At 43.5% G+C, this 22,257-nt stretch overlaps 1 protein-coding gene across 2 annotated transcripts in view; it reads right to left on the minus strand.

Annotated features, from left to right (window-relative positions):
• The window catches only part of LOC309379288 (cystine/glutamate transporter-like), a 31,209-nt gene extending 8,952 nt beyond the window's left edge, over positions 1 to 22,257 (minus strand). The window contains exons 1-5 of one of the 2 annotated variants that reach the window (XM_081928348.1): positions 22,146 to 22,257; positions 12,798 to 12,934; positions 5,974 to 6,246; positions 635 to 761; positions 49 to 164 (exon numbers count right to left, since the gene is read on the minus strand). In XM_081928348.1, coding sequence (XP_081784474.1) covers positions 49 to 164; positions 635 to 761; positions 5,974 to 6,169 — 439 coding nt within the window. In that variant the 5' untranslated portion in view covers positions 6,170 to 6,246; positions 12,798 to 12,934; positions 22,146 to 22,257. Of the gene's footprint in view, positions 1 to 48; positions 165 to 634; positions 762 to 5,973; positions 6,247 to 12,797; positions 12,935 to 13,552; positions 13,689 to 22,145 lie in introns of those variants that run through there. The other variant, XM_081928349.1, reaches the window with a different exon arrangement.

Here is a 22,257-nt window from a genome sequence, read left to right on the forward strand (position 1 = left end):
TCGCATCCCAAGGAAATAAATGGGGCACAGTTCCTGCTTCGTACTTACAGTAGCCAAGAAGAGCAACAAGTTTCACAGCCAGAAGTGGAGCGCCACAGGGTGCGAAAAAGGGGTCCAGGATGTAGCGTCCAAATGCCAGAGCAACAACTGCACTGTTGGCTGGCCTGGAAGGAAAAACTGGCTTATGCATTCTGTGACAAGACCTCAAGAAAACTCTTATTTTTCCCATGCAAAGATGCCACATTCCTGCAAAGTCAAGGAAACTGGGCAGTCGGCTTATTTAAACTGTTTTCTGTGTCCCCTGGAAATTGCTCAGGAGGGAATATGTCCCTAGGGCTGAAGAGAGTTCTCCACCCCTGGCCTAGCTCATCTGGGCTGATATTCCTGATGGGCGAAGCTGACACAACTCAGAGAAAGGCAGGGCAAAACTTCAGTTAGTTATGAACAGCTGCCATTCACCCAGAAATATTAGATGGCCATTTGCCTGGACTGCCTTTAATATCTGCTTCTTACATGCGCAGTTTCTCTCACTGACATTTAAAGGCATAGATTATATACACAACTGCGCCACATGGTTTGAAGCATTCCAACCTCACCTTTAAGTTTATAGCAGGTTGCAGATGGAAAAGCTTACCTTATAGCAAAGTATTCTGCCCATAGGAACAAGAACCCTGGCAGAGGGCCCAGGGTCTCCAAGATATAGATGTAATGGGCTCCAGACTTTGTGATCCGGGTGCCAAGTTCAGCATAACACAGAGCACCTGGAAGTGTTCAGGTAGGAAAGAGCGTAAGCAAACCATCCTAAAGAGTTTTCCTTCACTTCACACATTGACGGGCTGTTGGTAGCCTGTGATGTTGTGTCCATGACAGAGAAAAATAGGACCCTTGTGAAAATCCTCACTTAAAAGTCACCCAGATAGCAAAACCTTCTGTAGTGGATAAGGCATTAGACTTTAAACAGGGGTTCAAGTCCCTGCTTCATTTGTGACCGTTAATGTTAAAAATCCAGCAAATGGAGGATTTCTGTGGTGCCCCCTTCCCTTGATGTCCTAAACACAGTTTTATTTTGCTTAATGGTTAATCCAGCCCTGAGATGGGCCAATGGTCTGACGCAGTTTAAGATGTTCCCACCACTATCTCTGTGTATCAATAGAAGATGCACAGAGAAAGCTGTCATTCTGAGGTTTCACTTCAAGTGCACCTGAACCCTTTTTATTCAGACATAAGTTCTGGTGAGTTCAAAGGACCTTGCTCCCTAGTCCTAATTACTGCAGTGGTGAAGAGTCATTCCTCATACATTTGCAGAATGGCCACAGACTGGGTGTTTTTTTTTGGGGGGGTCTTCCATTGCCATTTAACACCAGCCTTTCCATTCCCCTGCCCTTGTTGTCACTCCTGCACATGCATATATACTTGACCATTGGGGATCACACTTCATGCATCTGATAAAGGAGGCTCTAGTCTAGTCTTTTAAAATGTGTCGAGGGTGTTATTGGGTTGCTTTTGTTTTTATTTTGATTGTGTATTTTGTGTTTTTATATTGTGATATTATATTGTGAACTGCTCTGAGGCCTGCAGGTATAGGGCAGTATATAAATTAGAAAATTAATAATAAATGATGGTGATGATGATCCATCTTTGGCTCTGCCCTCGCTGGTTCTGGAAGGATCTTTTGGAAAAGTCCCGTACGCCCAGAGACTTTGCACCTGCCCATTAGGGGAAATAGGAAGCCCTGGACACTTATTTTTTAGATGTCCTTTTTACGATGAGGCACATAGAAATACCATTGACCCCATCTGGTGAGGCTTGCTGACATTCCAGACAAGCCAAAACTCAATTTTCTCCTCTTAGGCAAAAACCATAAGACGACCTGGATGGTCTCCAGATTCTGCGCGCAGATTTGTAGGCACAGAATACCCCCCCAGAAAACTGCCGTAGCCGGCCTCCTGGGTGTCCCAGGGTCAATCTGCATGTTAGTTTAAAACTGAAATAGTCACATGTACATAAAAAGACCTAAGATTAATCCATAAGCTGCTATTGTATACTGTTTTAAATGTCTATTTCACTTTTGTGAAAGTAGTCTCAGTTGTGCTTCTTGAACTGGTCTTTGACCGTAATAATAAAATTAATATTAGTATTAGTTGGCAAAGGCAATCACAAAAACCCGTTCATCTTCAAGGTGCCACAAGACTCTTTGGCATTTTTGCTCCCTAGTACATCGGCTAAGGATTGCAGCCTTCAGAGTGTCAGAGAGCTACTGAAACTAGGGAAAGCAGAATGACCCATATCTGCATGAAGTGTTTGTGCAACCATTTCACCCACCCATGGAAATTATGACATTAGGAATGATCCATATTGACAACCTGAACTTGAACCTGGAGGCTGTGAAAAATCCATGATGACTCCATATGTGCACCCACAATGGAACCATATGGTCAAAAAACAGCTTTCTTAGATTTTAGCCTGGGTTATTTTTATCCTAAACTTCAGCTGGCAAACTTTCGTGTTTTGAGGCCATTCAGATAGAATCACAACCCCCTGTATTTATCATTGGAGAACACTTCCATTGAAAGTTGATTGTTTTGAGGGGTTTTTACAGTAATTCTATACATGTCTATTGAAAAGTAAGCCCCATTGAGACCCTGGAAATTAAGTATATGATTGTAGCCTTCGCTTCCAATTTCTTGTGGGGCAGATGGGAGGAGGGCTCCATTTTGGCTCTCATAGTTTACTCTCAGTTCTCTTTGATGAAAAATTGCTGTTAAAAAGCCACTGGGTAGGGTGTTTTTGTTTGTTTGTTTGTTTGTTTGTTTGTTTTTGCAAAACACCAGCATAACTAGCAATCTATCTACTCTTTTTTTGTGTGGGCAATTTTCCACACAGGTTGTGTGTGATGCCGTGGTTAGTGTGTTGGACTAGAACCGGCTTTACTGGAAGTTTGCTAGGTGACTTGGTCCAATCACTCTCTGTCTCAGGTCAAACTACCTCGCAGAATTGTTGTCAGGATTGAATGGGCAGGATAAGAACCATATGCATATGTTATTTGGGAAGAGTTGGGTGAACATGTAAAATAAATATGTTATAATAATAATAATTTATTATTTATACCCCGCCCATCTGGCTGGGTTTCCCCAGCCACTCTGGGCGGCTTCCAACTGAATATTAAAAACAACCCAGCATCAGACATTAAAATTTTCCCTAAACAGGACTGCCTTCAGGTGTCTTTTAAAAGTAAAATAGTTGTTTATTTCCTTGACATCTGATGGGAGTGCGTTCCACAGGGCAGGCGCCACTACTGAGAAGGCCCTCTGCCTGGTACCCTGTAACCTCACTTCTCGCAGCAAGGGAAACGCCAGAAGGCCCTTGGCGCTGGACCTCAGTGTCCAGGCTGAACGATGGGGGTGGAGACGCTCCTTCAGGTATACAGGACCGAGGCCGTTTATATTCCCTTTTGCAGAAGAGGGGTCATAGCTGTCAACGTTTCCCTTTTTTTAAGGGAAATTCCCTTATTCTGAATAGGATTCCTCACAAGAGAAGGGAAAAGTTGACAACTATGAGAGGGGCCACGGCTGTGTACAAATCATATACAGTGGTACCTTGGGTTACATACACTTCAGGTTACATACGCTTCAGGTTACATACTCTGATAACCCAGAAATAGTAGCTCAGGTTAAGAACTTTGCTTCAGGATGAGAACAGAAATTGTGCTCTGGTGGCAAAGTGGCAGCAGGAGGCCCCATTAGCTAAAGTGGTGCTTCAGGTTAAGAACAGTTTCAGGTTAAGAATGGACCTCCAGAACGAATTAAGTACTTAACCTGAGGTACCACTGTATTTAAAGCACATTCAAAGCACATCAATCCCCTCCCCACACAGAAATCCTCAGAACTGTTGTTTATCCCCTCACAGAACAAAAGTTCCCATGATTTGGGGGAGGGGGGGAAGCCATGTGATTTAATTACGCTTTAAACGTATGGTATGTACACAGGCACACATTCTGAAGACAGAGGTTCAGTCCTTGGCATCTTCAGTTAAGGTGCCTGATACTAGGGACATTTGAGCTGACTGGTGTAGTTATGTAATTAAAAGATCCCACAGAAACGACATTGCTCTGTAGAAGAAATGGGGGGCCCATGGCCCTCCAGTTGTTGTGGGACTAAAACTCCTCTCAGCCCAGCCAGCATGGCCAAAGGTCCAGAGCTGATGGGAGTTGTCCTTGGGCAATAGCTGGAGTTTCCTTCCCCTTGCTGTGTAAGTATCACATGGGTTGTGGGACTTGCAGGTGGAGAGGGTACATGCCCCTCTTAGACTTCCCAGGTGGGAGAGTTACACTGAAATACGTAAGATTCATAGAACTGTAGAGTTGGAAGGGTCCACAAGGCTCATCTAGTCCAACCCCCTGCAATGCAGGAATCTTTTGCCCCACCTGGGGCTCAAACCCATGACCCTGAGATGAAGAGTCTCATGCTCTACCGACTGAGCTATCCAGGATGTTAGGAGTCTGAGATACAAGAGCCTGTTAGGAAGGCTGCTGTTTGGGAATCTTATGGGTCAAGGGCTTTGAAATGGCCTTCCCAGTTTCATCATGCAATGGGGGTGGGGTGCCTCTTTCACAGGGTTCTTCTGATAAGATCCTAATTCGGATTAGTTACACATTAACTCCATGTGGCTTTGGGAGCTCCTGCTCCAAGTTCAAGGCAGAAACCAAGGCTCGCAGCATCGCAGGTGCAATGGAGGTGTCACGGGACCAGGGGCTGCTCAGTTGCATCAGGTGCCCAAGTACATCTCAGAAAACAGATATGGCAGGATTGGAGTGTGTACAGAAAAGGGCACAGCTCAGGGGCAGAGCAATTGCCTTGCCAACAGAAGGTCCCAGGTTCAGTCCCAGGCAGCCCTGGGAGAGACCCCTGCCTGAATTCCCGGAGAGCTGCTGCCAGTCAGTGTGGACAATACTGAACTGGATGGACTAGTGGTCTCACTCAGTATGAGGCAGCTTCTTATGTTATTCTCTCTCCTCCTTTAACCACGAGTCAGGATGCAAGTGGGCAACAAAAGTGGATTCTTTGGGCAAGAGACTGGTACTGATGAACTGGAACAGAGCTTCCCAAACTTGGGTTTCTGGACTGTTTTTGGACTACAGCTCCCATCAGCCCTGACCACTGTTCTTGCTAGCTAGGGATGATGGGAGTTGTAGTTCAAAAACAGTTGGAGACCCCAGTTTGGGAAACACTGAACTGGAAGAATAAAGGTACGGTCCCCTTTAATCAATGGGCTGACAACAAGACAACACTCGCAACATATGAACGAATTGCTTATAGACGCAGACCTTGTTTGGACAAATAATATTGACATTTAGAACGAGCTTATACTGCATATATGTATTATGACAATATTATTATTTATATTACATATACAGTGGAACCTCGGCCTTGGGAGCAGAACGTTCTGGCTCCCATACAAATGAAAACCGGAAGTAATTGTTCCAGTTTTCAAACGTTCTTTGGAAACCGAACACCTGGCGTGGATTCTGATTGGCTGCAGGAAGTTGCTGCAGTCAATCACAAGCCATGCCTTGTTTGCCAAACTGTTTCGGGAATCGAACAGACTCCCGGAATGGATTAAGTTCGGAAACCAAGGTTCCACTATATAATAATGTATTGAAATGTTACTGATAATATATAACGTACTATACTATATCTTTTTATTATATTTTTGCACTTTCTCTCTTTTTTTTTTTTTGCTCCTTTATTTTCTGTAATGGAAATTCCGTGTGTGTGTGTGTGTATACACACACACACACACACACATTAAAAACAACGTTGAGTCAGAATGCTGTCTCAGTTCTGGGTCCTGGGCCAATACAGATTTCATTACTGCAGCTACCAATTCGTTAAGTGATGGGGTGAAACACAGTCCCAATAGGGTTTCTCATCCTCCAAGAGCTGAAAAAGGAGAGGAAAGAAACTCACCACGCACCAAACATAGAGAGGATCCCACAGGCAAACCAGACGACTAAGGAGAGGCCCACGTTGCCGGAGTTCTTCAGCACCCCTTGGGGAGAGATGAATATTCCGCTGCCTACCATGCTCCCTATGAGGAGTGAGAAAGCTCTCAAGAGGGTGATCTTCTTCCTCAGAAAGACAGCCTCCCCGTTCTTCTTCGATTTCCCCATGGCTTGTGTGGTCCTCTGGAAGAGCCTTCAGGTGTCAAAGGTTTGTGGTGTGGAAGTGATCTCTCAAATCAGCCTAGCTTTAAAAAGAAAGAAGAGCATTTTCAAAGAGACCCTTAGAGGTTGGGACGGGATGTTATGAAGCAAGCATACAGCTCTCAAACCTATATTTGCATTAATGTGGGAGCAGAGCGCCACTTTCAGGGGGATTATCTGCCACAGAGGATGCTTAACCCTTTCCCCAACCCAGTTCTAAAAATGTGTGGATGATGAGCCTCCCTAGCTCAGTATTGTCTACATTAACTGACAACAGCTCTCCGGGCTCTCGGGCATGGGGCTGTCCTAGCCCTTCCCCTCCAGTTATCCATCTTTCTTCCTCACCTGGAAACAAATTATATCCTCCGGGTGTTTTAAACATTAGTGTTCCTTTCCCGCCCTGCCCCATTTCCCTTTAAACATGTGTTTAAGCACATGCATATGCTTTTAAAATTACTGCACATTAAGCACCACAAACATTTTTATGGTGCTTTGTAAAGTACCCGAGCACCAGGTGGCTGGGGACCATTGCACACATAAAGTATTTGTTTCTAGCTTTTTGTTGGTTAAAATGTTACAGCTCACATCTTGTGTGTGCGCCAGTACTTTAAAAAAAAAACAACACAACCCAAGACATTAACACATTTAAATGCAATATTTATACATCAAATTATCAGCCAGTAATTCATTCTCATTATGTACCACTATGAATAGGAAAGGACACAGCCAATATATCCATTCATCAAAGCTGAATGGATGTCACAGTTAATAAGAAGTATTGCTTCCTCTTTCAGTCTCTCTGTATATAGAACTCCGGAAAGTAATAAAGGAAGCCCATTTATCTTTCTTTTTTTTAAAAAAAGTTGATTTTCTGCTCCCCTTCATTTATAATGAAGTAACTTGTAAGATTAGACATGATAGCTGTAGTCAATAAATTGATGAGTGCCATTCTGGAGACACAGTCCAGCACACTGAAGCCCACAGAAATCAGCTCTGTGCTGGGTTAGGACCACTGTGTTTCACTCAGTTTCCTAATGCTTGCAACTGTTGAAGCAATAAAACAAAATGAAATAATCGTGGCATTGTAGAGGTGGGAGGGAACCCAGGGGTCATCTAGTCCAACCCCCTGGAGGAAGAAAATAATAATTTTCATGAACATTAGTCTAATCCTACTCGTAACAGGAGGAAGGCACGTGGTTCCCTGAGCCAAGAAGTCGAGCCTTCTGACTCCCGTTCTATATTGGCTCTGATGTAGAGTCACCATATTCCAAGAAGTAAAAATCCAGACACAAAAAGTAGTTTTTATAAAATAATATTTATTGAAGTTTCAACAAAATTACAAAAATAAAAGAAAATAAAACAAAAAATACAAAATACAGAAAAATAGAAACAATTAAAAACAAATCAATTTTTCAATATCTTATCTTTCATTTGCTTGTTTCCTTGACCTCCTCACACCTCCCTTTTTTGTGTTCTAGTTCAGTTAGTTAATTCAGCAAATCCTTTCCCTCTTTGTTTTTATCTCAATAATTTATCTTAATATATTGTAACTTTACATTCTCACCTGTTAACAATCCATTTTTACATACTCCTTTGTAACATTACTGCTAAAACCACATAACTTCATTCCAGCATCCTTCTAACATTCCTTAATTTTACAATGTTTCTGTAGATAATCTTTAAATTTCTTCCAATCTTCTTCCACCGACTCTTCTCCCTGTTCTCGGATTCTGCCAGCACAAAAAGTACTTTTTAAAGGAAAGCTGTTGAGTTTTGTTGTTGACACTAATTCCGTCATTGGAAGAACCACGTCAGCCCCAGGCTTGTGTTGATCGTGGCAGAGGGGCACTCCCAGCCTATCCTAACTGTGTGCTCCTCAATCTGTGGATCTTGCCCTTTGGCCCAGGCAGCAAAATGACTCAGACCAGTCCTGGTTAGTCTCAACATCACTCATCCAGAAACGTTTGGAAATCAGGAAGTAATCCAAAGAGTTTTCTTGGGTCGCACAACACAGCAGTGGCATAGCGTGGGTTGTCAGCACCCGGGGCAAGTAATTTGCGCCCCCTAACCCGTGGATTTGCGCCCACTAACCCATGGATTTGCGCCCCCTAACCCTAACCCCCAGGTGTTGCGCCCGGTGAGGCCGGCCCCCCCTGCACCCCCCACGCTACGCCACTGCAACACAGTAAGCGGAACTATGGTTCAGCAAGACTGTATGAATGCTAAGGAATCGTACCATGTTGTGCGAAACAGCCTTGTGTCTTAGGGGAAAATATTACCTCTCCTCTAGTCACAGCACGGTCCACTGGGAAGGTAAAGCATCTTGGCTTTGAAGCTGAGTTGCTCTACGTAACAGATTAAAGTGCAAGTATGTTAATCCTCGCAGCTGCACTCTGCATGTGTTTGGAATAAAGGAAATATTTACAAAGCTCGTTTTTGTTTCCTACACTGTGTTGACTGTTGACTCAGATATCTTTCGTTCTACGAAATTGCCCTTTTTGTTGAAGAGTCAGATGGAATTTTAACTGGCAAAAAAGATATGTTATGAAGAAATCTTACATGACACATCATTCTTGTTTCTGAGCATTTTACAGAACAAAAAAGGGGGTGATATCCATCTTTATGCAGTGGATTCTGAGAGTGTATGGGACTCAAACAGAAGAAGAAGTCACCACAATCCAGCCAAAATGATGCAATTTATGTTAATGGCAGACCCTCCAAATGTCCCTATTTTCCAGGGACAGTCCCAGATTTACAGAAGCTGTCCTGGTTTCTGATTTGATCCTGGAATGTCCCACTTTTCCTTAGGACGTCCCTATTTTCATCGGAGAAATGTTGGAGGGTATAGAGTTATGCGACCCCCGAGCCAAGGAGATAAGTAACTATACAACCTTTAGAAGACATCTAAAGACCGCCACTTACAGTGGCTTGGGCAATCCTGTCAGATGAAGGGCATATAATTATAATTATATTATTATTGAATAGTGCACCCCTATTTTCATTGGAGAAAGGTTGGAGGGTATGCAATGGGAAAGATTAGGCACAGGCTTTACTAGAAGTTATATCCAACACTGCGCAAAGGGTGATCAGCTCATGCAATGGGACTTCCCCCTATCCTGACCCTCCCAAATCTGATCCAAAGGGACCCCCAGCCCCCTAGAGCACATTTTGAGAGTGGGGGAGGGGGTTGTAGGGGAGAAGGAGGAGACGTTCCATTGCCCAAGCAGAAGTCTGAAGCATAAGCAAAAAGGCAGAATTTGATAGAACTCTAGGTCACTGACATAAACAGAACCAAAAATATGTCAGTTTTGACCTCTGTGAACAGAGCCATTAAATACACACACAGTCACAGGCAGGGCCAGCTCCAGGTGAGGAGGGGCCTTCAGGAAAGGAAACTGCTGTTAACAGCTTCAAAAACAGATATCTGCAATAAAAATACAGGTCTGGGTAGGCTTGCCGAGACCAAAAAGGTTTTAACAGGCATCAAAAGGCAGTACAACAAAGGCCTCTGCCTGATATCAATAGGCAGGGAGTTCCAGAGATTTGGTAGTGTTGCACGGAAACGTCAATTTCTCATAAGTGCTGAATGAATGTTATGTGACACTTGTGAAATCAGTGCTATTTTTCTAGAAAAAGAGGTGTGGGAACTCACCATGGCCCCCTCCCTTGTTTTCTTATAATGGCAATGGCGCCCACCTGAGAGGTGCCAGAACAGAGTTCCAGTGAGTTCTGGCTGGGGGAAAAAGCCCTGTGTAAAAGTGCCCGTTCCACAGATATTGTGATCTGATATCTGTCAGCCATACAAAAGAGGCTTCTAATGGTTCTCACAAACATCTACTATTTGTGTCAAACACTTGCCAAACATGGCAACAGCCAGGAGCAATGGTATGTACATAAAAACTCAGGGCATAGGCATGTGACACAAATCTACATAAAGTTTACATAGTGTGCTTTATGTGAATTTTAGGTGGCTTTCAGAGGGACGGGGGTGAGGGACTTTGGCTCTCCACTGTAACTGGATTGGGCCTCCACAAATCAAGATGGCAGGTGGCTGGAGTCTTCCAGCACTGTGCTTTGCAGCAGACCCAGCTGGCTGTGAAAAGCTTTGAGAAAGTTCTTCGTTGTTGTTTTTAAGGGGAGAGGAAAAGGCAAGAGATCTATGTCCCACTGCAAAAGACATAGTATGGCTTGAGCCCCTCACAGCACCCATGGGCAACCGTTCATAAATATGAGAAGAAACTTACCCCAAAGTTAAAGGAGCCCCATAATAATGTGTTGATGCAGCAGGATTGGTCCCATGGAATGACACTGAAAATATCTTCTCATTTAGACCAAATACCTGTTGGTGAAAATACCGGTAGGCAGAACACTAAGTTGCAGCTGACCCTTCTTTAAACTTAGCGAGGAACCCAAGGGAAATAAAAAAAACTCTCCGAGAAAAGCAAGTGAGGAATGCAAGAGCTTTAGGCCCTGCAGATAAGTCGGATTCCAGAGCTGCTGAACATTAAGAGTAGCTGAGAGCAGACGCGCTAACAATAATTGAGCAGCTCAGTTGGTAGAGCATGAGATCTCAGGGTTGGGCGTTCGAGTCCCACGTTGGGCAAAAAGATTCCTGCATTTGCAGCGGGTTCGACTAGATGACCCTTGTGGCCCGTGCCAACTCTACAGTTCTATGATTAGCTGGATAGTGCAGTGGTTTCTATGTTTGGGGTTACCTTGAAGATTATCTGGAGTTCCTCAGTTCAGATTATAATTAATGGTGGCCAAGTGTTCCTTAAAAACAAAGAAAGCTTCTCAGGAAACATACTGGGAGGTCTAGAAAAGGGAGTGACCGCTGGGATCCCTCATATAAGTACAGAAGAAAGGCCATAACTCAGTGGTAGAGCATCTGCCTTGCATGCATTTGGAATATTGTGTAGAACTCTGTCGCCTCGCTTCAAAAAGGAGTTGGAAAAGGTTCAGAAAAGGGCAACCGAAATGATCACGGAGATACACTGCCATGCCCCAACTCTCCTTGGGGAGAGAGGTTGTAATGAGAATATTTTGCCCACACCATCAGTCTCCCTACAGCAAGAGTAACCAAAATGGTGCTTTCCAGATGTGGTTGAACCAACCACATTCCAGCCAACACATGACCAATGGTCAGGCATGATGTGAGTTCTAGTCTAACAACATCTAGAGGGCCCCACATTGGCTACCTTTGCCATACAGGGTTTCTACCAGCATTCTGGAGCCAGAAGGCTCAAAGAGGTTACTAAAGCTCTGCACTGTAGCAACCTGCTCCCTCTTTCTAGGAAGGAAGCAGCCTAACTCAAGATACTGTGGAATCCCAAGGTCCTGGCCTTCGTACTCCAAATATCTGACAGTCACTCCTTGCAGTTTGCGGAAGTCTGCAAAACTTGGGCATTCTGCTAGCTTAGCACCGCCGCTTCTTCAATAAGTTATGAGCAGATGTTCCAGATGTTCCAGAAGACCTGCGCCTTTCCCTGATGAACCTCATGACCTTCCTCTTTGTTGGTGACCTGGTGAGGGTGGGGAGCGAGTTCTTTTCACTCGCTAGGACAAGCCCCGGGGTCAAAACGAGAGACTTTGCCTCATCGCACAAACTGTTTTTTTAGCTGGATCGGAGAAAACAAAAATAAAGCAAAGCGTCCCCCTGCAGGGTTCCAAAGTTTGATCAGGCAACAGCTTTCCCAGAAATTCTTGTCCCTTTAACCATTTCAGCTCTGGTGATAGGACGCAGGAGCCCCCGGGGCTCAGGATGAGGATGAATTCGAGGCGGTTCACATTGAAAGGCAAATCTGCCTAATTCGCAACGAAACACAGACACCCTTTGAAATTTGCACTTCTCGGAATTTTGTGGGAAGGCCCCATTCATTATCTGATAGGTTCTCTGCATGGGCAGGATTCCCCCCCCCCCCCAGCTGCACCCATGCTTCCCTGGACTCTGCAAAGGCAGCTCTTAAAACACCCCCTCTGTGGCTGTTTCGGGGAGCAACAGCCCCTGAGCAATTGTTGGGTGTGGAGTTGCTCTAAAGGCAGTCATGGGAGCTGCCAGCCACCTTCAAGGCCAAGTTTGTAAAGGATTTGCGACAATGAGTATTTTGCAGTCTTCATTTTCACCCTGTCATCTAGACATACAAGCTCTGCGCACTTCACCAGCTGTCCACCTTTCCCTTTAAAGTGCATTTCTTTACTGGGGGGGGGGTGTTACTGGGTTGTTGTTTTTATTTTGGTTATATATTTTGTGGTTTTACAATTTGATTTTGTTCTGTGAACTCCTCTGAGACCTCCGGGTATAGGGCGGTATACAAATTCAATAAATGAGTAAATAAGTAACATTTCTTGTCCCGATTTCAGCGTAGATAAGCACTTGCGCTCATTTTTAACATTTGTCCTATTAACTCATTCTTGGATTGTGAAAGATGTGGAAATACTGAAATACTGATCAACCATAATATTTGGTGCCATTATTACATGAGACTCCTCAAACAAAGGGACAAGTCACCATTTAAATATATTGTCATTTATTATTATTATTACTACTACTATTATTATTATTATGAACTTGATAACAAATAATAACTCGACTTACTTTGTCTTGCCCTTGCTTTCTTTTAAATACTGTATTTCATTCACTTGATTTGTTGCTTGCCCTGGAATGTTCTGTCTGCAGCGACTTTCATGAAGTCTTCACAAATAACAGTTCAACAGCTTTTGCTTTTCCCACATCTGTAAAGCAAATGAGAAATCTATATTGACTAAAAACAATGTTCCTTTAAAAAAACAACCAAAAAACTCTTTAGTTTCCTATACAGCTTTCGCAATGTTTTGAGAGGATATATTTGAAACTAAGCAAAATTCCATACATTCTGATCTCATGCATGTTTACTCAAAAGTAAAAACTCCACCAAGTACGAAGAGGCTTAATTACAAGTGTACATTTGTAACATCCCTTGTGAAAATGTGCGCTGATGAATGACTTTCCTGGCTAGGATTGCCAGCTGACCAGGAGGGAAAAAAGTAGTTTGCTCCTCTGCTCTATTTCCCCCAATTAAAATTTTAATAATAAGGCAATTAAATGCATGTTGTCAAACCTGTTCTGTTATTTTTTTTACAGCAGCTTGATTTTTAGAAATCAGCATGTGGAGCTCTTCATGGTATGAATATAAACATTTATTGTGCGGTAAATTAAAGGTGGAGGAGCAGGAGCCAGTGAGGAAAAGTTGGCAACCCTGGCCCTGGCCTCTTTCCAGCTCTCTATCAACTCCAGCATAGTGGCTCCCCTTAACTGCTTTGGACCTGAAGGTAATTTATTCAGTAATCTCAGAGATATTTTAAACCACTCACATATTGTTGCAGACCCAGCTCCAAGGTAGGTGTCTATGAGTAACATCCAGCACAGAGGCACTAACTCACTTGGCTCAGTCCCTTAATTCTCCCTCAGAGCAAAACTCCTCCTCTGAAGAGATCACTACTGGGTGCCTTTCTGCTGTTGGTCTCTCAGCTCAGCTGCTATTCATTTTTTATTTTTTATATAAAGCCGTAAGCACAGATTATGGTTGAGAGAACACATTTTCTTTTGTGACCCTCTGAAAAGTTATGTAACAATTATTATCACTGTTTTTTATTTATTTTAGCACCTCCCCGACTGTTGTTATGCGATGCCCAGCTTTGATCAGCTTGCTGCCATTTCTCTTCACCAAAGGCATGGCCTCAAATCAGAAAACCTTAAACCAGCAGAAGTAGTGTAGCACCCTGCTTGTGGTTAACGCTTAGCTGGAATGAAATATTCAACGCAGCAACAGAGAAATTAAAATAATAATTTATTTGTCAGACAAATAAATGAGAGGCTCAGTGGTATATGGTTACCAAGCTCTGGCCTGCCTCCTGCCATTATGGCCAGCACTTATATTCCCTTAATCCAGCCCCCTTTGCTCCTCCTTGGGCTGCCTCTGTTCAATCAGCCTGGTTGGATTTCCTATTGGCTGATTGCTATAACTAATCACAAAAAGATACACCCATTTCCTTCTATCCTTATAAGGGAGACAAAGAGCTATATATATGACATATAAGTAATAATATATCTTACATGGAATCTTAATTACCAGCTCACCTCTTGCCCTATTGCCTTCTAAAACAAATGGTTAATCTTACATTTTTATCTTCAAGGATCTTGAGTTAATCATCATTGAAAGATCTCCTTCATTTGAGGGTCTTTTAAACAAATGCCTGACAACTATATATCAGAAGTGTTCGATGGCGTCTCCTGTCTGGCAAGGGGGGGCTAGGCTCATTTGCCCCTCTGGTCTCCTATTGCAATATGACTCTATGAATCTAGCATTTCTTAAATCCTTTGCATAATTACATTTAAGCCAATATATTTAAGCTAATATATTTCATACATTATCATATATAGCTTTTTAGAAGGATAAATCTCCTCAAAGTAAAAGGAAGGAACAGTTTACAGCCTCAAAATAAAAAGTGAAGAAAAAGTCTCTTCCCCTGTTTACACTCCCCCCCTTCTCCAGCCAGTTGTTTTTCAAAACCATTTGCTCTTGGCCTTTCAACCTTAGGAAGAAGATATGGCTCATTTTACTGGGAGGCACATTGGTATTATTTTACTATTTACCCATTCTTAATAGTGTTTTTTCAGCCTTGGGGCAGCATATGTAATTTCCCCTTTTTTATATAACTTTGAGAATTGTTTTTCTACTATAAATCAATGGGGCCCTCTTGTCTTAGGAGAAAACCTCTTGCCAAGGTTTTTTTTCTGCCTGGCATGAAACCTTTGAAAATCTAAGCCCATTTAATTTAGGAACCTGATCAAGATATAAGCCAATATAAGTCTTGATTAAAAATGCAGTCTATATTCAGATGCCACATTCCCCCCTTTCAAGCTCAAGGACCTTGCTTACCAAGCGTCCTTGATAGCTTGATCTTCATCATATTCCTGAGGTAAAGCTCTGTATAGGGCCATGATATGAGGTAGAGTTTCATTCGAAATCATCTTGCTAATTGTACTTCTAAAACATGAGATGATACATGGCACCATACATAAAACCATTATTACTACCGTCAAGAAAAACAAGCAAGACAATAATATCCCTTTGAGTCCCGCAACATTAGGTAACCAATTGGTGAGCCATCCCATATCCCATCCTTCCCATGTTTATACTTGGACATGTGCTATATTCTCCATCTTTGTAGCCAACACACGGATTGCCTCACCATTATCAGAAATGTTAAAGCAACAGGCATTCCCTGTCAAGTTCAAGACTCCACATAGGCCTCCCTGCCTGGCAAGTACATAATCCATTCCCATTTTCAGCTGCATAATGGCGGCTCTACTTTCATCCAACTGTTGTGCAATAAGTCTCAAACTCTGGGCCGTTGCATTGGTTACAAGTTCCACTACTGCTTGCAATCGAATTATTCTGTTTAGTTTATAAATAGGATCCCGTGCCCCTTGTATGAGCTCACCAGGATTCCAGGAGGCAGGATCATAATAGGCTATAATGCGCTCTGGCGGCCAATCATCAGTACCGCTCCAACTTTGGGTACTTCCTCCTGCTATACGAGAAATATCAGCATTCCTTCGTGTTCGCTTAGCTGAACTAGTGGGCATAATCCACATTGGTGGTAATACCCATCCCAGGAAACAAGTCCCACTCCATTTGGAAGGGAGTTTCTTGTATGCCCATTCTCCACATATCCACCACAACCATCGGGTCTGAGGTTTTTGGTACGTGGAGTACAGAAGGCGAAAATATCAAAAGAGGTAGAGAGTTCACAGTGCAGTATGTTAGATTGCCTTTTTCTGTCACAGTTATGTTCCACACCACTTTCCATGCATAAATAAAAGGAGGTGCACAGGGCAAGGTATTCCGAGTTCGATACGTAGTACCGTTTGCCCAGGTTTGACTATTCTTAATATAATCCCAAGTATAGTGGCAATGAGAAGAGCCTATCATGGTAGGGTCAGCTGCATCTGATGATTTATGCACACAGATTTCCCCTTGCACAGGTATAACTCGTATTGGTTTAGTTGAGTTCCAACCGGGGAAATTCTGTACTTCTGTTTGGTGTGGCATTTCGCTTACCATACCAATGGCACTTAATGGTATTGGTAATAAGGGCATACCTCCCTCTGAATCATCTGGCCCAAGAGAGCAAACAAGGCAATTAGTCCTATTTGCAACATTGGCTATCATCTCAGCTAAGCCTACCCACATATTGTGGTCATGGCGGAATCCATATTTAGCAAATTTGGTCAGATTCATGGACCCTTCCCCTTCCCAAGGGATCAGGATTAATAATAAAATCATGTTGATGTCTAGCATATGCATTCCTTCCACAAAAGATTACCTTATTGTGATAGCAAATAATTATTAGTCCCAATATAATTCCCCCAGTGACAGAAATGGGGAACCACCAAGACCAAAACATATATCCCAAGGATCCCCAATGTGTAATATCACTTATAATTGTTCCACAAAGGGGCAGTCAATCAATTGTATAAGAGAATCTTCCCGTTCACAATTGCTGGTTTAGACGCTCCTCAAGCTTCAGGCGTGCGCAGGTCAGCCAGCTTCCAGGTTGTGGCTGCAGCAGGCCGGTCGTCAAATGTTGCCCGTGACCTAACCCGCTCCCGGTAGGGCTAGATACAGGGGTTTTTGGAGAGAGTCAGTTTTAAAGGATTAGAGGGGTCACCTTTGCATGTCCAACTGCCTTCAGACTTCTTTAAACGAGAGTGATGAATCCAGGGGGTCACCTCAGCTACCTTCACCGCTGTTAGAATAGAGAGCAGGACGGTGTAAGGTCCACGCCACTTAGGTGCAAGTGGATCACGTTTCCACTCTTTCACCCATATGCTATGCCAGTCTGGAGCTGATGAATCGGCTTGGCAATGCTGCACGGCGTGTGCTTGAGGGCCCACCTGTTAAGATAAAAAAACAAACAAACACGGGAGAGAGACAAAAACACGGGAGAGATTGCACTTGTCCCTGTGTCACATGGTCTCCTATTTGTTTGAGGTCAGTTGGAATATCCTGAACAAAGGAGGGCGGCCTCCCATACAGGAGCTCAAAAGGTGACAACTTAAGTCTTTTTGTGGGTGCGCACCGAACACGAAACAGTGTTATGGGTCAGCAAGCACATGGGGATATTAAAGCAGCCTGTGCTTTTCCTTTGCAGGCTTGACACAGCCCGGCCTGGTCCCTGGGGTGCAGGGCCGTAAGAGATGGAGGCAGGCTGGGCCCTCTCCCTCCTGGGTGAAGCACCTGCCGGAAGCCTCGTGGCAATCATCCCCCCCCCCGGGGGCACACGCAACAGACACTGGGGCCAACGGAGCGTGGTGGGTTAGGGTGGCAAATGCCTCTCTGAGCTCCGCAGAAAAGCTGAACTTGCACCAGAGCCGCCTCTGACCCACATAATGGGCTATTGCCAGCTTGTATTTTAGGGAGCTGGTTTCTTGTTTTCAGCCTTGCAGCAGCAGTACCCGACTGCACACACTTAATGTGATCTCACAACAATCCTAGGAGGTAGGCCATGGTTATTCCCATTGTAGAAGAGAGGAGAAACGGAGTGATATAATGCCAGCAGTAGTATAAATATGTCCCCATACATGCACCATACAAATAAAGAGTGGACACATAGTCCTACAGATACAACCGACCCTTTGAGGGTGACCAAACTGTTGATGCGGCCCCCCGATGAATTTGAGTTTGACACCCCTGCTTTAGACATATTAGTGGGCTTCTGGCATGCCCTGCAGATGCCTTGCACAAGCGTCTGGCGGTAGGTAGTAAGCCTGGCCAGGTGAATTGCATTGTTTGGATCCCAATTAGGATCTTCCAAGGGAAAGTTGTCCTGGAGATGATGGTCAATATTATAAATATTTCCCACTCTGGCCTGCTCACGCAAATATATCTGTGCCTTTTCAATTATGTCTCTCCTTTCCTCAGTGGTGAAAAGAGTATTCAGGAGCTGGCGACAATCTGTCCAAATAGGACTATTACTATTGAGGTCACCAAGTCCATCATAGCCTGAGGTTTTTCTGCGAAAGATGGGGTGTTTTCCAATTCATCAGATCTGTAGTTGTGAATGGAATACATTGCAGGGTCGAAGTTCGAGGTGGCCGTGGTCCAGGTTGCCCATTAACCAGCACAGGCTCCTCAAGTGCATCAAATACTCTTCTAAGAGGGGCTACTACGTGACCTTTTTCTTCACTTTGCTCTAGGGGCCTCAAATCATAGGGGATGGTATTTGTCCCAAGGCGTTCTTTTAGCAGCTTTATACGCCTGGCTGTATTGCTTGCTGACCGATTAAGGTCTCCCTGTAACTTCTGTAATAATTCTCTAGGACTTGGATGTACAGGGGTTTGGGGTAGGCAATCAGTTGTTCCACTAAAAGAGACTGTAGATGGAGTTCTACTGGGACTCACAGGTGGAATAACCACTTCTGCTTGGGCTTCATTATAGGACTCCAATGCCTCCTGAAGATATTTATCATAATCTATCAAGGAATCAAGCTCTGTGACTCCACTCCCATTATTCATTCCAGTTTCTTGCCTTGGGGTTACAACTGGTGGAGTGTTTGGATTAGGCTCCCTTCGATGTGGAGCATAGGGGGGAGGTGGAAGCACCTCTTCCTCTGGTCCCTCAAAAATGGGTTTAAGTTTATTTGGCAAGATTCCTTTCCTAGCTTCGGCTTTTACAGCCAATAATTTGCATCGTTGGACTTTGCATTCCCTTATCCATGGAGGATTTTTTTTTTTTATTTAATGTGCTCAGCCAGGAATCTATATATGAAAATTGTTCTGGGCACCCTCCAGTTTCTTTGGTGATGTTAGACCAAAGTTTGCTTACTAAATTTATATCAAAGGTTCCCTGGGATGGCCATCCAGTACTTTGTTTTGGCTACCCTAATTCACATAACGTTCTCAAGCGCTCTGGCGTCATTTTGACTCCATATGCCCCTGAGAAGGCTTTCTTAAAATTATTTAACATACATTCAAGAGGTGTATTTCCCCCTTTGAACCCCCAACTCCCATTGTATGGCCCTGTGAAGTATCCACTCAGTCACTCACACACACGCCTTACTGGGAAACGAAGTAGTACTCACTCCACACTTAGGTCAGCTACACATTGTACTTTCTCACACATGCAATGCACTAGATACTTCAACCACACTCTACCTCCCAATCTTCCCTTTGCCCTACACCAGATCACCATCTGATGTACCCAGCCACCTAGCGTACTCAGTTCCCCTTTACTGAGACGCAGAAGTTTGATCAGGACTTCTCTTCCTCCCAATTAATTGGAGGGCCAAAACCCCTTAGTGCACTTACCCTTAGCTGGTTGCCTGTTTATTTCTCTGGTCCCCCCCGGTCCGTCGCCGTCAGTGGGCAGGGTATCAGATAGACGAGACTTCTGCGTTCCCCCTGGAAAAATTTACCAGTGCGCGCTGGGAAGCAGTTTAGAGATCCTCTCTCTTGTACCCTGTCCAATAGGGCGAAGGGGCTGCGTTCCAGCAGACCACTTATCCGAGTCGCAGGCACCATAAAATGTAGCACCCTGCTTGTGGTTAACGCTTAGCTGGAATGAAATATTCAACGCAGCAACAGAGAAATTAAAATAATAATTTATTTGTCAGACAAATAAATGAGAGGCTCAGTGGTATATGGTTACCAAGCTCTGGCCTGCCTCCTGCCATTATGGCCAGCACTTATATTCCCTTAATCCAGCCCCCTTTGCTCCTCCTTGGGCTGCCTCTGTTCAATCAGCCTGGTTGGATTTCCTATTGGCTGATTGCTATAACTAATCACAAAAAGATACACCCATTTCCTTCTATCCTTATAAGGGAGACAAAGAGCTATATATATGACATATAAGTAATAATATATCTTACATGGAATCTTAATTACCAGCTCACCTCTTGCCCTATTGCCTTCTAAAACAAATGGTTAATCTTACATTTTTATCTTCAAGGATCTTGAGTTAATCATCATTGAAAGATCTCCTTCATTTGAGGGTCTTTTAAACAAATGCCTGACAACTATATATCAGAAGTGTTCGATGGCGTCTCCTGTCTGGCAAGGGGGGGCTAGGCTCATTTGCCCCTCTGGTCTCCTATTGCAATATGACTCTATGAATCTAGCATTTCTTAAATCCTTTGCATAATTACATTTAAGCCAATATATTTAAGCTAATATATTTCATACATTATCATATATAGCTTTTTAGAAGGATAAATCTCCTCAAAGTAAAAGGAAGGAACAGTTTACAGCCTCAAAATAAAAAGTGAAGAAAAAGTCTCTTCCCCTGTTTACACTCCCCCCCTTCTCCAGCCAGTTGTTTTTCAAAACCATTTGCTCTTGGCCTTTCAACCTTAGGAAGAAGATATGGCTCATTTTACTGGGAGGCACATTGGTATTATTTTACTATTTACCCATTCTTAATAGTGTTTTTTCAGCCTTGGGGCAGCATATGTAATTTCCCCTTTTTTATATAACTTTGAGAATTGTTTTTCTACTATAAATCAATGGGGCCCTCTTGTCTTAGGAGAAAACCTCTTGCCAAGGTTTTTTTTCTGCCTGGCATGAAACCTTTGAAAATCTAAGCCCATTTAATTTAGGAACCTGATCAAGATATAAGCCAATATAAGTCTTGATTAAAAATGCAGTCTATATTCAGATGCCACATTAGCACTGATGCGTTTTTGCTTTGTGGATAAGGCAAATTTAGGCACACTGAGCATGGAGTCATGCTGAGCATGGAGTACAATGCGCAAAGATGCATTTCCATTCCCAAGGGGGTGAAAGGTTGTTTGCAAAGTCCTTTCATTTATTCAGTTTTTTATTAAAAGCAGTTTCTATAACAATTGTGGTTTTTTAAAAGGACACCCTACAGCAAATATCACGATTGCCACAAGGAATCCATATGCCTACCAGAGGGGTGATGTCCATTCGCATAAATAACCTTCCTTTTTTAGAGAGAACTGGCGAAATTTACAAAGGAAAGGTGGTTAAACTGTGACAGCTAAATACAGCCTCCATATTCAGAGGCAGTCTATCTCCGATTGCCATGTTCTGGGAACACAGGAAAGTAAGAAAAGCCTGCCAGATCAGGCCAACATCTCATCTAGTCCAGCAGCCTGTTTTCACAATGGCCCACCAGATCCCTGTGGGAAACCAGGGAGCAGGATTTGATCACAAGAGAACCCTTCCCTTCTTGTGGTTTCCAGCAACTGGTATTCAGTATCCCAGTACGTTTCTGAGCACAATTCAAAGTGTTGGTGCTGACCTTTAAAGCCCTAAACGGCCTCGGTCCAGTATATCTGAAGGAGCGTCTCCACCCCCATCATTCTGCCCGGACACTGAGGTCCAGCACTGAAGGCCTTCTGGTGGTTCTCTCACAGTGAGAAGTGAAGTTACAGGGAACCAGGCAGAGGGCCTTCTCGGTAGTGGCACCCGCCCTGTGGAACGCCCTCCCACCAGATGTCAAAGAGAAAAACAATTACCAGACTTTTAGAAGCCATCTGAAGGCAGCCCTGTTTAAGGAAGCTTTTAATGTTTAACAGACTACAGTATTTTAATATTTTGTTGGAAGCTGCCCAGAGTGGCTGGGGAAACCCAGCCAGATGGGCAGGGTATAAATAATAAATTATTATTATTATTATTATTATTATTATTATTATTATTATTATGATTATTATTATTCAGAAGTAGAGCACAGCCATTATGGCTAATAGCCATTGGCAGCCTCATCCTTCCTGACTTTGTCTCACCCAAGTTGATGGCTATTGCTTCCTCCTGAGGCAGTGAGTTCCACAGTTTAACTATGCTCTGTTACACTGTCTCTAACTGCGTCCATGCCGTATTATTCACAGCAAGGGGAAGACAAACCCCAAAGAAAGCAAGACTGAAAACACCTCCACTTACCTGACACCACCAGGTTACAACCAAAACACCAGTTTTCCCCCCACACTTCGTTTTTTAAACTAATGAAGTTCTTTGTCCCCGTTGTTTCCAAGAAAACTATCGCTTTTCTGCC

Source organism: Podarcis melisellensis, assembly GCF_964234715.1.
Source record: "Podarcis melisellensis genome assembly, chromosome: 10".
In the NCBI taxonomy this organism is placed as follows: domain Eukaryota; kingdom Metazoa; phylum Chordata; class Lepidosauria; order Squamata; family Lacertidae; genus Podarcis; species Podarcis melisellensis.